A 21,271-nucleotide genomic window follows, 5' to 3' on the forward strand; every position below is an offset into this window, starting at 1 on the left:
ATCCACTTTGTTGGCACCCTTCTTTCACGGCAGCATCCAAAACTAATAATGATTGTGTGCCATCAAGTCAATTGTCAGGGTTTTCCAGGTAGCAGATATGCAGAAGTGGTTCCCCCTTCCCTTCTCTTGGGGGCGCCCTGGGACTCTGCAGCTTGCCCAAGGCCACCCAGGCTGGATGCCCAGCGGGGTCCTTTTAAAAAGACCTTGGATCCTTTTATGGAGAAAGGTAGGGCAAAAACATTTCAAATAAATATGTGCAATAATAAACCCCCGGCCTCTGAATTTGCAGCCAGTTACCTAACTCATTGTGCTCTCCAGCCAGCTGCTATTAATTAAGAAAGGGCCTTATTCCTTAGCATAGACATAGACGTCTTCCTCGTAATTGGAAGCCCTGATTGGTCCAAGCTTATATCCTCAGCCTCTCAAGCTTGCAGCCATTTCTCATTAATGCTGCGCCCCTGGGGGAGGACGTCAGGATCTGAAGCCGTACAGCCAGTAGCAGATGCAGTCTTGATTTCCCCCTTCATGTTTCCAGCAAATGACTCTGACCATAAGTTTGATTTTTTTTTCCCTGCCAGTTCAAAGTCCACCTGAAAATGCGTACGGATGTCTGTGTGCATTTTTTCGAATATATCCTTTTTTTTTTTGCTCTTAAAAAATGCACATTTGTAATAACTTCTCCATAATATAATATCCAGAATCCTGCTGGGATTTTATCCTACAGTTAGTGAAACGTCAGAAGTTGTGGCAAGAATAAAATGCAGTTAATTAACCGGGTGCTGGTCATGTTCCTCATGACATACGGGATAGGATGCCAGTAACAGGACAAGGGGAAAAAAATCCCAGGCTATTTCGCTTCAGTTCACTGTCACAAAATGCAGTTTCGCCAGATCTGAAGGACAGTCCTAATAAGATTCTGACTCATGCACATGACATGCCACAAGGAGGTATCATATTTTTGTGTATACATCCTGATCCACACATTTATGCACAAACTGCACAAACACGTATTTATTCACAAGTATGTGCATCATGTTATACACACCGAATTTTGAATGGAAGAACTGAAAAATCTCTGAAAGCGTAAGTATAAAATTGTGAACATTTCTGAGTTAACTTACGGTTCAGAATCTGGAGGTGAGGTAAATTTGCGCTAAAACACAAACTAAATATCTTTCACACCAGTGGGTGTGGGTTGCGACTGGAACACTCATCAATCATCTCCTCTCTTTTTCTTTTTGTCCCGTATTGTTGTGAGGAATCACCTTTGAAATGCAACCATGAAGGAATCCTAATGCATCTTCATGAAATTGTTTTTGTCATCATGAGGCGTGAGCCAAGGCTGAACACTCAAGCTAATACAGTATGCCTCCATTCTGGAATTAAGGACAGAGGATATGAAGAACGTTTCTTGTTTAAAATTGAAATACTGGGAATACAGTGCAGAGTGGTAAACAGGAATAAGATGATTTGATGGAAGGGATCTTACTTTTCCTCAGATTTCTGTGATCACTGGAGCAAAAAATTCGGGGAAGTACATGGAAAATCTGTTGATCTCCCCTCTCTTTTAAGATTGAGGAGTATCTTTCCCTCCTCAAAGACAGGCATGTTCTAACTGCTATATAGATGTCCCTCCCCCATGTCTATGGAGACTGGGTTCTGGATGTTGATTGGCATGCAGATCATTTGAAAACGGTTGATATAACGCTGTGGTCCATTGAACAGGAAGTATGTCTGCTTTCACAGTTTGATCATCAATGCATCAGTGAACACAGTTGCTTTGCAAAATGTCTGTTTGTGTGTTTGCATGCATGCATTCTCTCTCTCTCACTCTTTTGCTGGCTTAATTGAACAGCTTTCCTCCTCACATAGAAGGGATGCTAATTCTGTGGGGAAAGGGCTCATTTGTTCAGGAGGCTTTTCACAACCTGGCAAAAAAAGAAATCTGGGTATTTGTATCCTTCTGCTTGTTTACAGGAGAGCCATGCAGATCCCTAAACAGTGTCAACTGTGGTTCACATCAGAACCCTGTGATGCAGTTGGTCTCTTCTGTGAGCGATAGGAAATTTAGGGGCAAGCAGGAGCTATTTGCAGGGTCAGTGGTGACCGATTTCAGATACATCTTTTAAAAAAATCCCCCTGCCAGGAAAACACCACTGAGAGAGAGGCTCTTCATATTTTCCAAGAATTGCATTTTCTTTCATTTCCATTTAAAATCCATGGTGGCGAAACCACTTACAGCGTGACATAAATTCAACAGATCCAAAACCGGTACAATCTCCACAAAGCATTGTCTGCATTATTACATTGTCAATCGCCCAGAGAGTGCTTTAGCGCTACGCGGACGGTGTATAAGTCAAAACAACAATAACAGCAGCAACAAAATTAACCTAGATCATCCTAGTTCTTTAAGTACGGTATCTATCCACAATTCACTTCAGATCAGCCTAAATACCAGTAACGTCTGGTCTGCTCCCAAATAAGGGCACACAGGATGGTGCTGGACGCTTCTGTGCCAAATTATTAATTTATTGGAGATTCTCTCTGTGTATTGATTGTCAGGCACCAGGAAGTTCTAGAAATCCCTCCTTATTCGTTCATTCCAATTCACCCTTTAAAAAAAATGCCTGAAGAGAACTTAGGAGAAGTAGACGAGAGTTAGTGATATTCTTAAGAGTGCCATAAGAGCTACATGGTTGGAGGAGATTTTGAAGTTTTGCCTCTTCAATTATATTCAGAAACCCTCACTTCTATAGTACAGCTATAATGACGGCCGTGTCAACTTGGAATTCTTGCAGTTCACAAGCTGAATATCAGCTAACAAGGTGATGTGGCCACAAAAAAGGAAAATGCTATTTTAGGCTGCATTGAGGATTACTTTAATCTCAGATACCGTGTTTTTCTGTGTATAAAATGTCCCTGTGTATAAGACACCCCCACTTTTCTAATCCCAAATTAAGAAATCTAAGTGGGGCTTAGCAAGTGTAAGGGGGAAGGGATCAAAGCGCTGCAGGACCACTTTGATCCCTGCTTCCCCCTCCACTTGTATTTGTTCTCTCCTCCGCGTACTTCCGTGTATAAGACGACCCTTAATTTTTACTCTAAAGATTTTAGACAAAAGTATAGTCTTATACATGGAAGAATACGGTAGTATGTTTACAAAGGCTATATTTCATGTTCGAGCCCTTGCTGCCAACAGCTAAAACTTTAAAAAGGAATTTTGACTTCGGAGAAAATCTGGCATTAAAACTCAGAGAAACCACGTGATCTTTCCTTGTATGGTCACAGAGGCACATGTGTGCCCATAGAAGAAACTGCCCAGGGCACCAGGCTGGGATCCCATAAGGGTTGGATTGAGCCTTGGGATATGCAATGGAAATGTTGGCATCTATATACTGAAGTCATAAATATTTGCATGCCTCCGGGTCAATTCTGATTTATGGCAACCTTTGCCAAGGTTCTTTAGGTATAAAGTTCTCAGAGGTGGTTTGCCATTCCCTTCTTCTGTCCTAGGGCCGTGCCACATGCCCAAGGCTACACAGGCTACCTTTTCTCCCAATAAACACAACGAGAAATCAAACTCCCTATCTTTGGCTCCACAGCCAGATACTACGAGCTATCCAGCCAGCTTCAGTTTTGCCATCAAGCCAATTCTGAATTATGGTGACAATTCTCAGGGTTTCCTAGGTATAAAATACTCAGAAGTGGTCCACCATTGCCTGCTTTGAGGGACAGTGCCCTGGGGCTGTGCAGCTTTCAACAGGCTATCTCTTCTTCCAGGAGGCAGAGAAAGGAATCAAACTCCTAGTGCTGCAACCAGTTGTTTCAAATCAGTGAGCCATACTACTACTACTACTACTACTACTACTACTACTACTACTACTACTACTACTACTACTACTACTACTACTACTATTATTATTATTATTATTATTATTATTATTATTATTATTATTATTATTATTATTATTATTATTATTATTATTATTATTATTATTATTATTATGCATAAATTGTTTCTTGTTTATCCACTCATGCTGTATTGACTGTTCCACTATGTACCTTAGAAGTCATTAAGAAGATCTAAGAACCTAATAAAAATATTAACAGTAGGTATGAATTAAGATATCTTGAATTATGTATTGTGTATACAGAAAGGAGATTACTTCAGGTTGAATAAGGCTGATTAATCATTGATTGATTGGGCCTGATGTGTAACAGTTGTAAGGAGATGTATAAACCTAAAGGTTATATACTATCACACCCAAACAAATGGTTATGACAAAATAGAGATCACGAGGACCTACTTTCTACTGAAACAGGCCAGGGTGCTCCAGGTCAATATGGTAACTGAGATGATGGGCATTTCAGACCAAACATATATGGGAAGTTTCACTGTTTCTGCTCCCAGGTGAGCAGCTCACAGTGACAAATTCTTGGGAGGATGAGACAGATATAACAATAAGCAAACCCAGCTAGGGGAATCCAAAAACAGGGTCATGAGTTAAAGCAGGGTCCTACCAGAGTGACAAGGAGAAAAAGCTAAAACCAAAATCAAACAGCAGTCTAGAATCAGGTCAGTAGTGATGGTCAACAAAGAAGAGGAGTCAAAGATGATGCACAATGAAGGATATACTGGAGGCACAATCCAGAGTTAGAAGAAACATGATCACCAACAAACACAAAGTCCTTGGCTGCTGGAGTCCTACTGATGGTTCAGCTACAGGCCTTTGGCCAACTCTGATGTGTAGGTGGTCTTCCTGGTGGTCTTTCTTGAAGAAAGAACTGTCCCTCAGAAGAGACTCTACTTTCAAGAAATTCTCAAATGGAGAACGAGCAGCTTTCACTCAAATGAATTGACTGGAAGAATTGCATCTCTTGGGTGAGAACAGAGGGAAAAACTGAACCAGTCTAGCGTCTGGCCAGTTCAGGAAGCCTCTATATTGGACCTTTTGATCCCTTCACCTGTGCCCTCTGAGAGAAGAAGGAAACCAAAAGGGACTACCATTGATGAGGGAGATGGAGAAAGGAAGAAGCACCTCGGCCCAACTGACTTCGTCTCTCCTCCTCTTCTTCAAACAAATGAAATGAGAGAAAACATATGTTGATGTGATTCATCGCTTGCTTGTGACTCAGGGCATGTGACTGCTGCCCACTCCAAATATGGGTGTGTGTGATTTCATTTCAGCCTTCATTTCTCTCCTTCCTGACTATATCTAGCTCACTTCAGAAGCTGCCCAAGGTGGTGGTGGACCTTGGCACCTTCTGAGGTTGCAGAACTCCATACGATCTTCATGGCCTTCACAGACCATTTGGTAGGGGCAAGCCGTGTTGTCTTCTTCCAGATATACCTCTGAAGAAACATCTGTTGACTTGCTATGTAAACTAATCTCCCACAATTTCCTCCGTGGGTATGTTGCAAGCGGGTTTTTTATGCCTCTCCGTGCATCCAGCTAATGCACAAGCCAGTTTTAGATGCTGTCATTAAGAATGACACCGTTTGTGAATCTCTGTTGCAGAACGTGGAAATCATAAACCATCTAACAGTTTGCTAATTAAAATAATGTTTGTTAAGGCTGTCTGTAATTCCAAACTGATTAGAAGTGGTTTGTGTTTCAGGGTGGTTATGCTGCCTACCGGTACGCCCAGCCTACCACAGCTACCGCAGCGGCCTACAGTGACAGGTAAGAAAGCCTTTATTGCTGAATAGTTACATCACTTGGACATTTTTGGGACTTAGCGGTCTTGAAAACTGCCTTTCTTTAATGTCTCCCAATTGTTTTCTGGCTCCACACATAGATGGAGCTTATAGAGATGCACAGCAGTGGAAGCTGGTGTCTCCAGAATTGATGAGGTGGTGGTGAGGCTTTCCACTCTTGGTCTGAACTTTACAAGAGATCTCCTAGGTGCTGAAATCAATATTGAAATAGATTCAGCACCTTGGACAGCGTCTTTCAATTTCTGTTTTGTATCCAGAATGGGTTCGCCACTCCATTAACATAGCAGCCTCCGCCCTCCACTGTTATAATCCAGGAAGCACTGTTAATTGTAAACCTAGTTGCTCACCTCATAAGGAACACACCAGTGTGTAGTAACAGACGAACAATGTTTGTTATGAATAAAAGGCTCACCAACCTTTCTAAGGATGCGGTGAGTAATGCAAATAGATCATTGAGATGCTACATGTGCCTTCTCTCTAATCTGGTGCCCTCTCTAAGTGTTGGAATACAGCTGCAACAACCCTAGCCATCACAATTGAGTTCATCACATCTTGAGGACATAAGTGTGGGACAGTTTTGCTCTGTCTCACAAGGGGTAAAATCCTGCTCGTGCAGGTATATTGTGAAGTTCTGTTAAGGAACTGTGCAACTGAGCTGCACAATCGGCCGGGCATCACCAGCATGACCAGTGCACTGGTAGAAGTGTTGTGTGGTTAGCATTTCTGCCTGGGCACCATCATAGCTACTGTAGGCATAACACTTGAATCGTAGCCACATGTGAGCGTTGCCCATTCAGATCATTTTGCTCCCTTTATTTCCTTGAATAAAATCACATCCGTGTCACATGCCCAATGTAGTTTTAAGAAACAAGAGCCTTTCAGATGCAACAGAAAGTCATAAAAAGACACCGGAGGTTTACCCCAACCCATCTTGTCCTTGAGAAGTTCCACAGTCTTCACTAAAGCTCAGTTTGATGTGCCTCAAGCCAAACGTCCTTGAGAGCAGTTAACGGATGGTGAAGATAACTTTTCCTGGACTGCGCCAGTTAAGGGTGAAGCTGGTTGCATGTTTGAATGTGGCTTTCCCATAAAAACATATGTGTACATGCATGTCTCGCATCAGTCAGAAATGGACACCCTTGAGAAAAAAGCTAGGTTGAATCATTCTCCTAGTGGTTCCCAACCTTGGGTTCTTGGCCTACAACTCCCAAAAATCCTGGCCAGCGCAGCTAGTGGTGAAGGCTTCTGGGAGTTGGAGTCCAAGAACATCTGGGGACCCGAGGTTGGGAACAACTGTCCTAGCTGCAATGTTTTTGTATTGGACTGGCAGAGTCCAGGAAAAAAAACTGTATTATTTCTTTGTTTCACTTGGTAGCTACCTTAATTTGAACCTCAGATGGTTCGATTTGGATGAAATTAAACATGACAATAGGGAAGTGAGGGTTGTGTACAAAAAAAGGGGGACACTAACTTGATACAAAACTAAGAAATCCAATAATCCAATAAAATCCCCAATATCTAATTTAAAAAACTTGCTCTTTTCCAAAATTCTTTAGACATCTTTAAAACCTCCATATGGATTTAAATATCACTGCAGCTGATTTTTTTTTTTTGAAGGCTGTCACTGAGTTTTCACAAACATTTGTCTGGAGCATCTGAATAAAATAAAATTAAACATTAAAGTACAATTACTCTTTGAAGGAACTGCGGAAACATGATTGATGTCCCAAAGAGGACTTAAGACATATTTCTGGAGGGCCAGCTTTGAAACATGGAAAAGCTTAAGGATCTGTTAGGACATGACTGGTTCACTCAGTAATTCATTCAATTTATTAATAATCCATTTTTCTTCCAAAGGAGATCAAGTCAGAATAACAATAGCTCTTAAATATTTTTTAAGGAAGTGCCTACTGGATACATTCAGTATTAAAAGGAATAACAGTGGTATTAGCAGTAGTAACACCATATTTCTTACTGCCCTATACTTTGCTCTGAAATTCCTTGGGGTCAAAGAAAATAAGGAATCTAGCAAAGGTAGCACCATCAGGAAGCAACAGAGAGCATACACATTTGCTGGATGTAACACAAATATTTTTACTTGATGAGGATTGCTTTACAAGTTGAATTGTATTTCTAATGAGATTTAAGGAATCCACCAGGTGCTTCACCAAAAATAACACCAGGTCCTAAAACGGCTTAGGAATGGACCTAAGACTGTGCTCCACACATAGCACAGAGCTTTCAGTTTTTGAGTACAGTGGTGCCCTGCATAGCGATGTTAATCTGTTCCAGGATTAACGTCGCTATCCGGATTCTTCGCTATGCGGGGGGGGGGACCCATAGGAATGCATTAAACTCCGTTTAATGTGTTCCTATTGGGGAAAAACTCACCGGTAAGCAAAGAATCCCCCATCCAGCCGCCATTTTCGCTGCCTCGGTAAGCGAGGCGCGAAAACGCTGCAGGCAGCCATTTCCCCCCAGCTGGGCGGTGCTGGCTTTGGAGTGACCGCCGGGGAAGCCTCCACCGTGGTCACTCTGAAGCACCTGCCGGTTAGCTGGGGGGACATGGGGCCTATGGGGAAAAATTACAAAGCGATTTTTCTCCACAGGAAACATTGCAATGCGATTGCTTTTGCGATTGCAAAATCCGCATTGCTATGCGGATTCATCGTTAAACGGGGCGCTTGTTATACGAGGCACCACTATATTTACTTGCCTTTGTAAATGAACTGTGGCAAGCTCAGGGTCAAACCAGATGAACCGTTCAACACATATTTAGTAAGAGTGCTCCCTCCAGTGGTGAATGCTATCTGTTATAATCACGGCACATGATTTTCTTTACCTTGTTTCTTGCATTGCACCACCCTTTGTTTTGTGATTGTTTCATTCACAGGTAGACATGGGCTTTGCAGATCTTACTCCTGGGAAACATGTTTCTTGCATGGACTAATGAAATGAAAATGGGCAAACAGCAGAGGAAATACTTTCTCCTTAATGTAGGGTTAGACCAGCAGCCTCTTTGAGCTGCTTGTCAGTTGGTGGAAGTGTGCCCTTCCAGATTTAAACTACAAGTCCCATAATCCCTCACTATTTGCTTCACTGGCTTCAGTTGATGGAGGTTTTTATCCATGAACCCCTGAATGGCAACATGTACCCAACTGTTATCCTAGTAAAAATGAGTAACCCTACCAAGACAATGCTTGTTACAATTATTACTACTTCTACCACTGCTACCGTACTACGATCACAACAATCAAAATAATCATAATAATCCTTCTCTTGAAGAAATTCAGCAAAAAAGGTACCTGAAGTCACTTCCTGAAAATATTAATAATTGTAGTTTATTATTTATTTTATTTTATTTTATTTTATTAGAGTCATACCCTGCCCATCTAGACCAAAGGTAATAACAAAAGTCACACCAAAAATAATAAGAATATTGTACGTGGTTTTGCATTGCCTGGTCTATCAAAAATGTTTCAATGAAAGAGGTCCTTCCTAGTCTCCAATGACTGCCAATTCCATTAGGATCAGAACTTAGAGACACTCATTGCAGTTGGATCATGTCCAACGCCCTTGAAATAAATCCAGTTCAAACCAACCGCAACCATGTTGAAAGTCTGATTGAGCAGAAAACAATGGTTGTGAAATAGAAGTAGAATAGAATAGAATCAGAACTTTAAAACCAAGGAAGGAAGGAAGGAAAAGAAAGAGGAGGAAGTTAGAAAGGCAGGAAAAGAAAGAGGAGGAAGTTAGAAAGGCAGGAAAAGAGAGAGGAGGAAGTTAGAAAGGCAGGAAAAGAGAGAGGAGGAAGTTAGAAAGGCAGGAAAAGAGAGAGGAGGAAATTAGAAAGGCAGGAAAAGAGAGAGGAGGAAGTTAGAAAGGCAGGAAAAGAAGGAAGGAAGGAAGGAAGCTAAATCAGGATTAATTTTCAAAATATCTTGGAACACTTCACACTCCCATCAGGCTTAATGAATGACCACTGGAAAGATTTTAGAGCAGTGTTTCCCAGCCTTGGGTCCCCAAATGTTTTTGGACTAAAACTCCCAGAAGCTTTCACCACTAGCTGTACTGGCCAGGATTTCTGGGCGTTGTCCTCTGAAAACATCTGAAGTTCCAAGGTTGGGAAGCCCTGAGGAAGAAATCCTAAAGGAATTTTGTGTCCCAGCCCATTTGGAGGGGGAGCTCAGAGCTCGTGAAGGCAGAGCCCATGCTTTCCTTTCGTAGACGTTGAAAGTGCTGCTCATGGATTCAGTTTCTGAAGGAAAGGAAAAAAAATACCAAATCCATACGGATCAAGGAATGAATGTTGAACTGCTCTGCATGCATAATTGCCTTCCCAATGTGCTTATTAATCTGGTAATGAAGAAACACACACATGTTTGGTGAATACATTCAATTTGCATGAGCTGGCTGAGGCATGCTGTGTCTGACAGGTAAGCAAGTTAACTTATTTTTTTTCCCCCGTCCCCCCTTGACTTCCGGACGAGTTCTCTCTCACTCCCGTTCTGCTGTTTGTGCCTGACGTGCAACCAGAGTTAGGTTTTATGTTCCTTTCGGTTCGTTCCTTCCTGAGTCGGACCACCGAATGTACGGAGCGCAACTCAACGATTCTCATTTCATTTCCACAAAGGTCTGCCATTCGCATGTAGCAGCTAAAAAGTGTTTTCTCTGTGAGCTTGCAGTGCTGGAAACAAAACAAAAAAAGGGACATAATTCCTGGTTCTGAAAAAAAGCCAACCCAAGCACTCCCCACAGTTATTTGGAATTAAATCATCAAAAGAAGGGAGAGGAAGTGGTGGTAACCCCTCTGACCTTGAATGTATGACTTCATTTTTGGGAAGATATTCTCTGATTCTTCTTAGGCCCTCCCCCTGGGTTCGATGTGCTTGAATATGGAGGAGGGTGCTGGGATTGGTGTGTGACATCTGTGTTCATAAACTGCTGGATAGCTCAGTAGTTGAGGGCATCTGGCTGTAGAGCCAGAGGTTGGGACTTCGATTCCCCCTCGGTGCCTCCTTGACAAGGGCTGGTTTTGATGATCCATAGGGTCCCCTCCAGCTCTCCAGTTCTCTGAGGATGATGATTATAGAGGTGTTGAAACACCTTACAGAGGTTGAGCGTAGGTTGTTGAGTATTCCTCTCCCATCAAGTAGCTACAAGAAAGGCTGGTACCTGCTAGGTAACCCAGCTGTTAGAGTCATTCAAGGCCATCCATGAGGGTTCCTGCATGGTATCCACTTCCTCCACCCCCCACGGTGCACAGGTAACCCCCCCAGAAAAGCATAAGAAGAGATGCTGAGGTTTCCTAAGAAAGGCACAGGAAGACGTTTGGTAGAATTTCATAGCAATGTACAAAGGGTGTAGCTGGTACACCTGCTACAGGTGTGGTTGCCCACAACAGTGAGGGAACACAAAGTTCTCTCCAAGTCTTGAGTCCTAGTTTTCCTTTATTGAGGCTGTAGAATAACTATGATGCTTAATTAAGAAATGATGAACCCTTGACAAATCAGGGGTGCTGCTAAGGCACCGTTCGGTGTCTTTTCCTCTCTCAAAGAGTCAGCATCCAACAGAAAAGGGCTATGGAGAAAAGAGAAGGAAGTAGAGGAACACTGGATTAGGACAATCCAACTTAATAACAGACTCAGCCTCGCTGTTTTCTACGAAGCCTGGATCTTCTATGGTGGGGCCAAGTGGATTTAGAAATCAGTTTGGGTTTGAAGCCCACCTTGAATCAGGGGAGGGAAAACTCATTTCTTCTCCTTCTTCTAACAAACTTTAGATGTGGCTAGCATGCAAACATCTGAAGCTGTGGTTTGAAATTTCTCCAGTTTACTCCATTCTTTAAGATTTGTCCCGTCTCCAAGTCTCAGACATATCTGTGCAAAAAAAGAGATAATTACAGCTATTTTGATTTCCCAACATGTCTCAACGGGAGGGCTACACAGAAACTCACGTTCAGGCTGCAAACCATATCAGGGAGTGCCCGGATTGCTCCGGGTTCAAGTGTGATGCTTTCCAAAGCCCTAAAATGGCCTCCAGATTAGGTTGGCAGGAACTGGCGCATTGTCCTGTTTTAAAGTCTTTGCCTGGCAAGGAGGAGCATCTTCAGTGCTTTGTTAGACTTCACAAATGGCTGTGAAAGGTTACAGTGAGAAGCCACATTTTACAAGAGTCTCATACACACACACAAACACACACACACAAATCAGCATGCTCCAGCATATACAGAACTCCACACTCACAATTTATCTCTTGTTTCTGTGTAGAGGAGCATGTGGTAGTGTTTCTGGACCTACCTTGGGTAAACCCAAGCAGACTGCTTGAGTGTGTTTCAGTAAGATATTACAAGATTACTGTCCAGTCCTCAATTCAGTCCAGAGATAGTGGCCGCAATCTTCCCTGGCAAGGAAATACATATTTATTCCAGGTGTTTGGAAGAGGCTGGAGGCTGGAATGAGTGTGTTCTTAGAGTTATCATCAAGTTTCACTCAAAATGTCATTTTGAGATGAATTTGGAATAGGAAGTTGCAGATCTGAGTTCTGTGTTTTTGTCTTAATTTCACAAATACTGTTAATCCCAAGGACATTTCAGTGGGCAGAAGTTTGTATCCTCCACTCACGATGGTAGACCTTCTTAGCACCAGCTGCTTCTTGTTCTGATCTTCAGCACAAACTTTAGTGACTGTAAACTTGGTAAAATCAGCTTCTAGCACTTCTTCTTGTAGCATTTGGTCCCTATAAAGGATCTCCACATTGCCTCTACCGCATGGGGCCTCTTGCAACTTAAGAATAACAAGAGTTAAGCTGTCTTCTAATGCTGCTACCAATTTATCTTCATATCCAAAATCTTCCTCCATTCAGTCTCCAGCCCCAATCTCCTTTCCATTTTCTGAGTTCGACATTTCCCCTGAAAACTCAGAACCTACTTCACATTCTTGTCTTGCTGAGATCTGATTTTCTTTCAAGGTGCTCTGCAGAAGATTCCCAGATCCAAGTAGATTTTAGTGCATCAAGGACCCTCATTTCATGTGCTGACCCTTATGGGTAATACCCAGAAATGCACCTCTGAGCATTGGTGCCGTGAAGAGTCTTGGAGATTGTACATAGCTGATGTGGGGGAAAACGCATCATTCAGAGCATCAAGTGGGAGACTGAGATCTGAAATAGTGGCCACATTGAGCCATACTGTAGGGATTTTGAGTGTCATACATCCTTGAACAGAAAGTGTGGCTTGATTGTCCACGGTGCAAAGTATGAACATTTTCGCCTTTTACTCCTTTAATTTTCCCTCTACATTCTCCCACATCTTCCATAGCCTCAGTTTCCCATTGGCGGTGGCAGTTTTCTGGCTTTAAATCATTCCCACAGCTCCTGAAGCCTTCCTAGGATAAAGGGGATTTCTAGGGGGGGGGCGGTCTCAGAGCCTAGTGGTGGAGAGGAAGTTTTCAATTCCCCCCCAAATCACAAAGCAAAAAAAGTGTGCTGCTTATATACCACCCCATAGTGCTTAAAACACTCTCTGGATGGTTTACAAGCGCCATCTTGGAAGGATGGAAGGCTGAGTGGGATTGAACTCCGGGTTGGGAGCAGAGTCTTGACTGCAGTACTGCAGTTTAAACCACTGTGCTATGAGGTTGTTGCGCCATGAGGTTCCTATTTAATTACATAATGTTATCTTTTGAGCTGCACAACATGGCTGCACCAAGTGTCTTCTAGTATGTATGTGTCATAGAGGAGAGGTCAACACCATCTCCCACTGCTCACACTAAACTGAAGGATATTATCCGACACACATGTGCCTGCCCATTGTCTGCCCAATCAGTGCCAGTCAGTCAATATTTATTATAGTCATGTTGAAATTTATTAATTTATTTATTTATTTACAATATTTTTTAGCCACACCATTGCCAAATCAACATGATGCTACTCTAAACCACAGACAGTCAAAGCAGAAAGACACAACATATCCAATTCAAAGCAAAGCAAAGTGTGCTGCTTATATACTGCCCCATAGTGCTTCAAGCACTTTCTGGGGAGTTCACAGGTTAATTATGAAAGCTATTCATTGCCCCCCCCCCAAGTGAGCCGGGTACTCATTTTACCAACCTGGGATTTGAACCCCAGGTCGTGAGCACAGTTTTGGCTGCAGTACAGCGGTTTAACCACTGCACCAATTCAGCTTTAAAAAGAAGTCAACTGCCCAGTGACACAAAGAACCATAGATAAAATCCTGACTGGATCAAGCTACTCATGCAATAAAGGTAGAGTCTATAGTGTGACGTTAGGACAACTTTCTCAAGGATTTTTCCAGGACTCCTTGTCCACATTTCAGCTCATTGAACGTTCCTTCGTCCTCTTTGAAGGCTTTTGAAAAAGCTGGCTGGATAGTTCAGTGAGTTAGGTACCTGGCTGCAGAGGTAGGGAGTTTGAATCCCCAGCCCGGTCAGGAGAACCAGCCTGTGCAGCCCTGAGAAGTTTGCACCGTCCCAGAGAACCGCAGGAGAAGGGAATGGTAGGTCACTTCCAAGTAACCAAAACCTAGAAGGGGTCACCATAAATCAGAATTGGGATGATGCTGCATAATTATGATCTGAGCATCACTTAGAGGGAAACTTTGGCACCCAAAAATATGCACGGGACTTCAGCGGACCTTGAACAGTGTGTGTACACTCCACCTATGTTCCAGTTTATATCAATTTGAGAATTATATTTGAGCACATTGATGTTTCATCAGGCCCTGCTGAATCTCGTAATAGCAGAGCAGCAGTTACAACTATCTGAACAGTATGGGGGTGGGTGGGTGGTGTTTTTAACGATAAGAAACTCTCCGCCATGCTAAGTGTCCAAATGTACCCTTCATGTATAATTAGAATTGCAATAATGTTTGCCTTTTCCATAATCGTAGGTATTTTGAGCGGGTTTACTTTGCGCGAGTTTTATTTAGCTTCATGATTTCAAATGTGTTTGTCCCCAGCTGAATAAAGATTTTTTGGGGGGAGGTTAGCTGAAAAAAAAATCTATAAAATTTTAATTGCTTCTCTCTCTGGGGGAAATTATAACACTACTTTTAATAAGTAACCTATGCAAATATTACTGTGCAGAAATGGAACTTTATGCAAACATGGATACCTCAAATTACGTTTTAGTGGCAAATGGGTTGATTCGATTTATTAACTTTTTAATGATTTCCCACACACACACACACTAAAAGAAAGATCTAGATTTTTGCATCTGAATAAATTAGTTTCTTCATTCCCTGTGGATATTTGGTGCTTTACACATTTTTAAGATGGCAAAAAGCTCTGCTAATTGCTAACTCTGCATCTAAGTTAAGTACCAGTTTCAAACAAGTTTGTATATTCTCAACCTACCCGTGGAGTTCTTTGCTTAAAATGAGCATAATTTAGCCAGGCACAAGAATTTTTTCCCTCCTCCTCTGGTTGGGAGTTCGATTCCCCCACTGTACCTCCTGGGAGTAGAGCCATTCTGTGTGGCCTTGAGCCAGCTGCACAATCTAAGGGTACCCCAAGAAGGCAATGAAAAATCTCTTCTGAGTATTCCCTGTACTTCAAAAACCTTGGAAAGGGTTGGCATAAGTCTGAATGGACTTGACAGCACATGGTTATTATTATTAAGGCAATGAACATTGTGTATGTACATTTACATACATCCAACCTCAACACATGTAAGAGATTTGGTTTCTTAAAAACAGCTTCTATCGGGTTTATAATTTAAAAACCTAGAGAAGGACAAGGTTTTAGCTAGACATATCATCAGACTGGGCATAGAGTTGTTGGATATGTGATCAGGAGACTACCTATGGAAAACTGGAAGTCTAAAGTTGATCAAAAAGAAAATAATAATGGTAGCTTCCATAGCACATTGATTATGAGGACATCAAATGATATACATATTCATCAGGCTTGGAAGTTGCGGAGGAATGCAAGCACAGCAGAGAAATAGAGCTTCTGGGGGGTGAACAACTGAAAGATAGATAAATAGTTCTGAGGGAGAGAAGGTGTGTCTCAATGTCAAACGATCGAGAGAGATGAAAAGTATGGATTGAACATGAATTAAAATGGATGAAACAATACTAGGAAGCTAGGAAAATTACATTTAGGAAGAGTGACTGTAGTGACCCAATGAAACCATCCACAATGATAGGATGGCTTTATTGGGTCAGTGATAGGATGATGCTCTGGATCCAAACATATTATTACACCATGGTTTGGCTTCACCTTGTCATCATGGCAGTGAGTTATGAAAAAAAATTCTCTACACATTTTTTTCTAGATATTATGTTGGTATATACATGTTTGTATATATGATCTTTATGTGCCCCCCCTCCATCCCTCAATACACATTAATCTAACAGAAGAGAAGCAACTAGACATATGCTCACATGTCACCTTCTTGGTGAGGAAACACATACATTCAATTCTGATGGTGTCTATAACCAAGCTCTTATTCCCCCTCTCCCAAGCAAGAAATACAGCTCAGGTTTCCTTAGAAGCTGTGGCTGGTGCTTCACCTTCTTTTGACTAAAAAATTGACTGATATCCAGAAGAACCCCAAAAAATATTCAGGTGGTATAGCAACACAGGATGGAAGCTATGGGAACTGGTGGAAGCTGTGGGAGCCGGTGTCATCTCTTTAACAGAACTAGGAAAATGAATACACTCTGGAAATTAATCTGAAAATTCAAGGTTCAGAACCTTGGACAGCTCTGAAAAGCTTGGATGGCATGGACTGGCCACCCATTGAGGCTGGAGCCACCAGCTTCCATCTTGTGCTACCCCATAAACCCAACTCTGCACATGAGGGATGAGAGCTCTCTTGTTGTTGGGGGTATTGAGCAAGTCAACGGGATAATGAAAGGGTTTTCCAGTGTCATTTGCAGACAAGAGGAAACGGGACAGCTGGGGCAGGAAAGCCAGGATTGACTTCCATCAGGTGGCTCTGAGATGAATGGCCCCCAGGGTTGTCCTTCATGGTGTAAAACCAGTCTCAGCATGGCAGTGGGGCAGATTGTCATTTTGTCATTGCATGATCACTCAATGTGTCGCTAGAATGTGTGTTACTGGATTTTGAGAGGCCCATCACATTGGCTCGGGGAATGGCTTGCTTGAGTGGAGGCTCAACGTAGACCTCTTTTACCATGACTGGCTATCACCCTCCCTTATTTCTGTGTTATGACGTGACGTGTTGCATCTCTGATCTGAATAAGACAACGTTCCTTTCTCTCATACAAATGCAAATGGTAAATATTTATGGAGCTGGGACTGGGAGCAGGTCAGGAATACACGTGCATTCTGTGTTATAAAAGGCCTCCTCACTTAAAAGATACTGCATTTTTCCATTTGTACAACTTGCTAATGTGGGTAATACATATGTTTAATAATCCTTGGCTCTCTGAGCACCGAGAACCCACTGGGTCTACTCACTCATGCATCTGTTTAACAAAGGAAATTGCTTGACAAATTTAAAAGCGACCTAATTAATGCTGGGTTATGATAATTTCCATGACTTCCTTTCCCCTGCCCCACAATGAGTTGCAAAACTGGTGCTGTTTTACATCAGTTACGCTGCTGTTAGGATGACCATGAGATCTGCTGGCAGAAGAGCCAAAAAAGAGAGGGACGGAGTAGCAGAGGGGGCCAGATTCAGCCCAAAGAAATGCTTACCGATCATCGCAATGCGATGTTTAGCCTATCTAAACATCGCAATGCGATCGCATTAGCGATCGCAAAAAACGGGTCGCTGTGCGGATTCGTTGTTAAACAGTGCGCTTGTTAAGCAAGGCACCACTGTACTCTGAAAATCTGCCAGCAGTGTATCTCTCAGCATGTGCAATATTTCAACAAAATGCAAGGTCTTTTCCCTCCAGACATACATTGGGTAGTTTCTTTTACTCTACATCAGTGGTTCCCAAATATCTCCCTTGATTTATTGATCACGGGCTGTCACTCCCCTTGCTTGGAGGGGCCATCAGGGGTCTCACTGCCAACAGGGGCAGGATCTTGACATCTCTCTCCAGCCATCCCATCTCTTCCTATCAGCTATCCCCAAGGACCCACCACCTTCCAGGCCACCTGGCAAGCACCTCCACCAAGGACCATAGAGATGGGGAAAAGAGAGAGAGCCACCCAACTTCCACTTCTGGTTCCCATTGGACATAGGACTATGAACATCTCTTCTATAGCCTACACAGCTCTATGTTCTGCCCCTTTTCCCGTGGCACCCCAGGCTGGATTTCTCAGTACCCCACAATGCTACGACACACCATTTGGTATCCCCTGCCCTACCCCGTTCCCTTTCCCTGGCAATTCCAAATGACAGCTTACAAGCACAGTGTCACATTGCTGTTACGTTGTTCTTGACCATCTTGATCAACAGCAATATCATTTAAAAAAGCACAGTCCCAGTGTACCAGTGTACCTCCAGAAGAAGGGAATGGGACACCACTTCTGAGTATTCCCTCTACTTGGAAAACCCTGACTTGACAGGACATGACGTTTATTATATATTATATACACATGCTGTAGGCTGGGGGTTTTCAAACAGGGATATATGGACCTCCGATGGGACAGAGTCTCCCCTTCCTTCAATCTGTATATTCTCCCATAGGTTCAAAACGCTGTCTCCTGCTTAGCAGGGCTTACCTATGTGTTGCATTTCCCCTGCGCTCTTCGTAGCTTCAGGCTGTAATTATTTAAGGTATCAGAGAAAGCAAAGATTTTGGACCGAAGGGGGGGGGGGAACCCAATGCAACACTGTTGAATTGTATTTCAACAGAAATATGCACTGCTTGCATTGTTATTCTTATAGGTCAAGAACGATTGTTTAAAGTGGTAACCGGATCCGCTTTTGTGTACATCTTTTCCTTCCCTGCATTCTGGCCAGCCTTATTTGCCCCCATTTCAAAGCATTTAAGAGCAGGGGACAGCGTCCGGAGACATGTTTTCTGCACACACACAGGGGCACATCTACACACACAACAATGACAGAAAATGGGTTTTTTTTTCTCCCCCAAGTTTCCTACTTGAGAGAAATTTTCTGTTTGCATTCAGGCGGTTGTCAGCTTGTTGTTTTTTTCCAGAATTTTGAATACCTATCGCCTCCAGCTTGTTATCTCGGGCACACAGCCAACAACCGAATTGTTCCATGTCCTATAGACATGAGGTTGTGACACAAGATTGTCTCCATACATAGCACCTCATTTTGTGATGAATGTTCAGCAGGGTGTTACTATGCAGCTATAGACACTCTACCATCCTGTATTCCCAAGATAAGATATTCTATAAGACAGGTATCAAAAGACTGGAGTGAGCGCCCGGACATGCACGGCAAATATCATCAAAAGTGGCAGTGCATGCTTTTCTGTTTCATCTGCATGCTTCAGGACTATATTTATTTATTTATTTATTTAGCCTCTGTGCTGTCCGCTACCTAAGAGAAAAAACCTTGTTTTCCCCAAATCATTTATCCCTGACCTGTTCAAGATTTTCATGTACATGAACAAAGTTCAATGGCTGGTTCACACATGCATGCTCACTCATTACTGATCGGCGGATCGGAATAGCTCGCATGGCCCCAACAAGCCACCAGAAAGTGAGTGACCTCTTTAAAAAGAGATATTGTTCAGTCAGCACTGAAAGGCAGGTCCTCTTCTGTTCCCCCTCTGAGTGTCTAAAGAACTGGTGATTGATAAGGTGTGCTTGAGCCTTTGCCCTGTGTTGTCGCCGGAGATGGTGGCTTTTGCTCAGCGACGAGACCACGAATGATCAGGGTTGGTTGGGAACATCAGGCATTTGCCCAGAGAGGCTACTGCTAGCTTGAAGAAGCCATGGATCCTCTCCTCCTCTCCCTTCTCCTCCTCCTTGAACTGGTAATGAAGGTTCTTGTGCTTTACAGAAAACCTGCTCCTCATATGATGGCATGGACTAATCCAGCTGCTTGGATTTTGGACCTCTTCTCCTTAGAACTTCACCCTCTCTCCCTACTGAGAAGGACAAGACCAGCCACCTTCCACTTGCTTTATCCTCTTTTTCTGTGTCCAGATGGACTATGTCCTGACAAGGATTGACAAATTATGTGCAACGCCCAAGGGCCTTTGGGCTCACCCATGGCTCATGAGTCCACAAGGTCATTTTTCTTAAGCCCCCCCCCATCCACCCATCCATTGATCAAACATTTGGACTTTCTTTAGCAGCCTGGACCAGACGAAGCAGTACCCTTAGGAGTCAAATGCTGACTTTCTGATCCTACTCATCCAGCAAGCTATACTGCCAGTCGTACTATTGGTGTCCTTGTGGGTCCATAACATTTCAAACAAACATGCAGGCATACCTTGGTTGGAGCCTTGCAATTTGATTCATGGTTGGTTTTGCTAAGATGACTCTTAGACTTATGGGTTGACGGTCTAGTAGCTTCGGATAATGAGACTGGTGAGCGATGTGCCGAAGGCCCATTCTCTAGCCACCGCTGTGCAATCTCATTCCTTTTTTTTTTCTCGACACACAGCACAAGATGTACTCCTGACCCAAAGAGCCTACAATTCAAATGTAAAAGGCAGAGAAACATGACTGAACGAAGGAAAGAGGACCTCAAGACCAATGGAAAAAGACAAGAGAGCAGTAGGGGAGTGGTCAGTTTGCAAGTGCAGGCTCTTATCTTGACTGTCTGGAGAATCCAAAATGCAAGCAGCTGGATCAGTCTATGTCATCAAATGAGGAGTGGGTCTTTTGTAAAGTTCATGGCCCTTAAATACTAATTCAGGCAAATACCTTGCATTAAAACAGGAACAGCGTACAGCTATCTGTGGTTCCTGGGGGCGGGTATTCTTTTCCCATGACTATGAGGATTGCAGATAAGGTTCAAAAGGAACAGGGAAACTGGGAGCAGTGGCAGATGGTGCCATGATCCCTGCAGTCCAGAAAATGCCAAGCTTCTGACCCCACAAGCTGAGGTTTCACTAGATCCCTGGAAGAGGAACAGAAAGAGAATAGGGGATGCAGGTGAGGAAATGCAGTTCTATAACACCCAACGCCAGCATTAAGGGCCAACACAATGGCTTGACGTTGAACCACATCATGGCAGAGGGACCGTTTCTGATCTGAGTCCCTTGGGCAATGTTCTGTCTCTCAGTAATAGTGTTGGACAGCAGTCAAATAAAGAGGAAGGCAAGGAACCTATTTTCATGAGACAGCACCTTAGGAGCTCCTTCAGCAGCCGTAGAGACCTTTGTGATGAAGGTCTATTGCCCAATGGAAGAACACTGGAAGGAGCAGAAGAATGCCCTTGGTGTGTTCCTGAGAGCTTCTTGATCTTAAGGAGCTGCTGCTGAATTTCTCAATGCCCTCTCCCAATCTGATTGACTGCCCTAGAGCAATGGGGGATCACCCCAGGCAAAGTCTTGGGATACCAGAGGCATCTGAGATGATTACACTGATGAAGCAGGGGCTGAATGGGCTGCAACTCAGCCAAGACCCCCTGTTTTCCAGGTGTGGTTATCTTGAAGTTGAGTCACGGCAACTGAGCTTCTTTCTT

The 21,271-nt window shown here is 43.1% G+C and overlaps 1 protein-coding gene across 35 annotated transcripts in view; it reads left to right on the forward strand.

Annotated features, from left to right (window-relative positions):
- RBFOX1 (RNA binding fox-1 homolog 1) overlaps positions 1–21,271 on the forward strand; it is a 1,225,669-nt gene that overhangs the window by 1,177,714 nt on the left and 26,684 nt on the right. For all 35 annotated transcript variants that reach the window (XM_078381447.1, XM_078381445.1, XM_078381443.1 and 32 more), the window contains one exon: positions 5,620–5,684. In XM_078381447.1, coding sequence (XP_078237573.1) covers positions 5,620–5,684 — 65 coding nt within the window. The remainder of the gene's footprint in view (positions 1–5,619; positions 5,685–21,271) is intronic.

This window comes from Pogona vitticeps, chromosome 13 (assembly GCF_051106095.1).
Source record: "Pogona vitticeps strain Pit_001003342236 chromosome 13, PviZW2.1, whole genome shotgun sequence".
In the NCBI taxonomy this organism is placed as follows: Eukaryota; Metazoa; Chordata; class Lepidosauria; order Squamata; family Agamidae; genus Pogona; species Pogona vitticeps.